The sequence below is a fragment of the Salvelinus sp. IW2-2015 genome, linkage group LG16, assembly GCF_002910315.2.
Source record: "Salvelinus sp. IW2-2015 linkage group LG16, ASM291031v2, whole genome shotgun sequence".
NCBI classification, from domain to species: Eukaryota; Metazoa; Chordata; class Actinopteri; order Salmoniformes; family Salmonidae; genus Salvelinus; species Salvelinus sp. IW2-2015.
In genome coordinates this window covers 23,579,302-23,582,608 of record NC_036856.1, presented here as the reverse complement: position 1 = coordinate 23,582,608, position 3,307 = coordinate 23,579,302, and the positions used below count along the sequence as shown (strand labels likewise).

Genomic DNA, 3,307 nt, shown 5'->3' with positions numbered 1-3,307 from the left:
AGACTGGAAGTCTAAAGTTAGTAACATACGCTAGTAACAAACAACATTTTAATGTAGGCCAATTGATAAAAGCTGGTGGGTAATGTGTCTCGGTAATTAATTCAACAAACTACCCCAATCAATATGTTTCAATAACTGTATTAATCAAACAATTTAATAGATTATAAAATATTCATATAAAATCGTCTCCATTCATTGACAAATACTTATTTTCAACTCCTGCCAGGCCTACTTTACTTGCAGGGGCCAAGGCAAGCTCTATTGGAGGGCTTATCCCTGTTCATGGAGAGCTACCATCCTGTAGGTTTTCACTACAACTTTTAATGTAGCACACCAGATTTAATTAGCTGGTTGATAAACTGAACCATGCTGCTTTTATAATCAAGTGGGAAGGTGGTAATTACCAGTTGTGAAGTCTTAAATATGAGTTGGGTACATTTACATTTTGAACTGGGAAATACACAAACATGGACGTCTTTAGAAGGCTTGTGATTGTTTTGCTCAGTCAGTTTCTGCCCATAAAAAGTATATCCAGAGCTGCTTTCACTTTCTAAATCAAAAGACATAAGAATGAATTTTGTATCAACAATTTGTATTTAGTTCTTACCATGAACAACTGCTGAAGATGCCGCCAGGCTTGTAGTCTTTTTGTTGACAGTGATGTCAGAGGTGCAAGTGGGAAACTCAGAGCACAGTGATGAGACAAGTTTCCCACTACTAATTACCAGTTGGAGGGCCATTCAATTGGATTCTTCCCAGTTGTTTGTGGTAAATATTACCACCTTCCCACTTGGTCGTGAACACAGCATCAGGTTAGTTACAACTGGGGTTGGAGCGAAAACATACGAGGGCAGCTCTCCAGAAACAGGGTTTGATAGCCTTGCTTTATTGCATTCTCTTGTACATTTTCTCTAATAAGGCAGCACAATGGTATTAGTCTACAGTAGTTGTCTTTCACACACTTAGTACCCCCTGCTCTTATGGGCCCATTGCAACCAACAGGCAGAACTTAACACTCAGTTGTATGTTAGCACTTGATGCTACTAATGGGAAATTACATGCACCTAAGTGTTAAGACAAACTTGCTTTCAACCAAAAACCCACAGATCAGTTGATCTCATGTTGTTACCATGTCAAACAAGTCTGATACCAAACATCTGCATCTTGGCTATCTACTCCCGACCCCAATGAAATATCGAACTATAAGGAACATTCCAAATCGGAAGGCTGGTAAATAATGTAAAATGCATATTGTAAAAATATTAGGACTGCCAAACTAAAAAAACATGTAATTGAGTTAATCGCAAGTATTCCTGTGATTAATCACGATTAATAGAAAATTCAGAATTTGCTAAAATTAAGCTGTCATTTAAGATGTTTTATACAAAAAAGCATTATAAGAATATTGATGTCTTGATTTTGTCCAAAGTAACGGTTAGCAAAATCGGGTAGATTGATAAAGCACACTTTCTTTAACCTCAATGTCAACTTGTTTTGACATTGCATTGTTGTTTTTAGCTGTATAGACTGTTTTCAGTGTATTTTGTACGCTTTTAGACAATTCGATTAACCACGATAAAAATAAATGTGAGCACTAAAATTACAAAAACGTAATTTGAGTTCACTGAATAACTCTTAAAGCCCTAAAGAATACAGTATTCATATAAACATACCAATATAACTAGAATATAAATTTTTGTCATCTGAAAAACCTTGATTAGACTATAATTTAATACAGATTATATTAACTCAATCATGATTGGCTTGATTTCGTTACACATTTCAGATGTGGACAGTTCAGGGATATTTTAGCCATACTTAATTACACAAGTTATAATTCATGAATTACATAATTTGTAAATGAATAAGTAATGAGTGCACCAACATGAGTTTTCCCTTCATATAACCTATATTGCCACAGTATAATTGCTGTCTTAAACAAGAAATGACTATTGTAGTTGTACTGAATGATTATCAAATAGTTAAATCACCCCTTAGTTTGCTCGATTACCAGGTTTATTTCTACCAAAGAAAATACCCTGTAGAACATGTTGGGAGAAAACAGGACTAACTTAACACCAACCTCACACGTAGCTCTGCTTTTTGGGAGCAGCAAATTTTGGAAGCAATTGAGATCAGCTGTACGGGTGATGTTAATGTGTATTGATGGTTTAACAAGAGATCACCTGGAGATAAAATAGTGGCCAACAGTGGTTGCAATAGGCCCATAGTGTTCATTTCCACCCCCACATGGTCTCAGATGGACTGTACATCTTATAGAGGAGGCCTGTGGGATGTGAGAGGAGTGATGAGAGACTGTGTCTAGTATAGAGGGTTAGTAGGAGAACAGCGCCAGACAGGGTCAATGTCAGTCTCAGACTACAGGAAGCTCTGGTTCTGCTCTCTGGTTGTGCAGCCATCCTGGTCCTGAATGGCTGGGCTACTCGCTCCCACTGGGTGAGGATAGCCTGTCGGGCCCCGTCCCACTGCCCTGGCCCTCTCAGACGGTACTGGTACGGAGTGCAGGGCCCCAGCAGCACACGAAGCCCCACACCAGGCTCCCTCAGCAGCAGCCCTAGGAGGTTGGGTCGAACTCCTAACTCCTCTGCCATGGAGTCCAGGTAGGGGATATGGTCCACCTGGAGAGGGTGACGCTCCAAACAGGCAAACCTGGAGGGAGAGGGAGACGCACACAGGTGAATAGTTTGTTACCTATTAGCAAAATAATGATGTGAGTGTAATAACGCATGGTTGTTGTCCCACCTGTTTTGCAAGGTACTGGTGTCTCTCTTTATATCCTGCAGCATGGCTTCTTCAGAGGGCAGAGTTAGTAACCCTGGAGCAAGAAATTATGTAATCACACATTAATAATGACAACAACCTCAAAGCTTCAATCACTCGCATTCAAATACACTAATCTACCCAACAACTTCAGACACAGAGCTGGACAATTCAGGAAAAGGGGAGTTAATGAGTTAGTTAGTTTTTACCTTTAAAGACCCGGGTGGCCCAGCGGGCCTGCATCTCAGCCAGAGGGTTGATGGCTCCCAGGTTACAGATGAAGCCCACTACAGCCAGACTGGGCCGGGCCAGCCCAGGGGGGAACACATTACGGTACAGAGACAGGCGGTGACTGCTATTAGCCAGCAGACCCGAAGGCAGGAAAGGAAAGTCATAGTTGTAACCGGTGGCAAACACCACAACATCCACCTAGAAAGGAGAGGTAGAGTAGGGTAAAGGGGATGTGAGAAGGGAGGAGAGAGTGTGTGTGTGTGTGTGTGTGTGTGTGTGTGTGTGTGTGTGTGTG

At 41.0% G+C, this 3,307-nt stretch overlaps 1 protein-coding gene across 1 annotated transcript in view; it reads right to left on the bottom strand.

Annotated features, from left to right (window-relative positions):
* Positions 1-2,142: 2,142 nt before the first annotated feature.
* The window catches only part of LOC111975729 (flavin-containing monooxygenase 5), a 35,278-nt gene continuing 34,113 nt past the window's right edge, over positions 2,143-3,307 (bottom strand). Inside the window, exons 8-10 of the mRNA XM_070447617.1 lie at positions 2,991-3,210; positions 2,764-2,836; positions 2,143-2,670 (exon numbers count right to left, since the gene is read on the bottom strand). Coding sequence (XP_070303718.1) covers positions 2,235-2,670; positions 2,764-2,836; positions 2,991-3,210 — 729 coding nt within the window. The 3' untranslated portion in view covers positions 2,143-2,234. The remainder of the gene's footprint in view (positions 2,671-2,763; positions 2,837-2,990; positions 3,211-3,307) is intronic.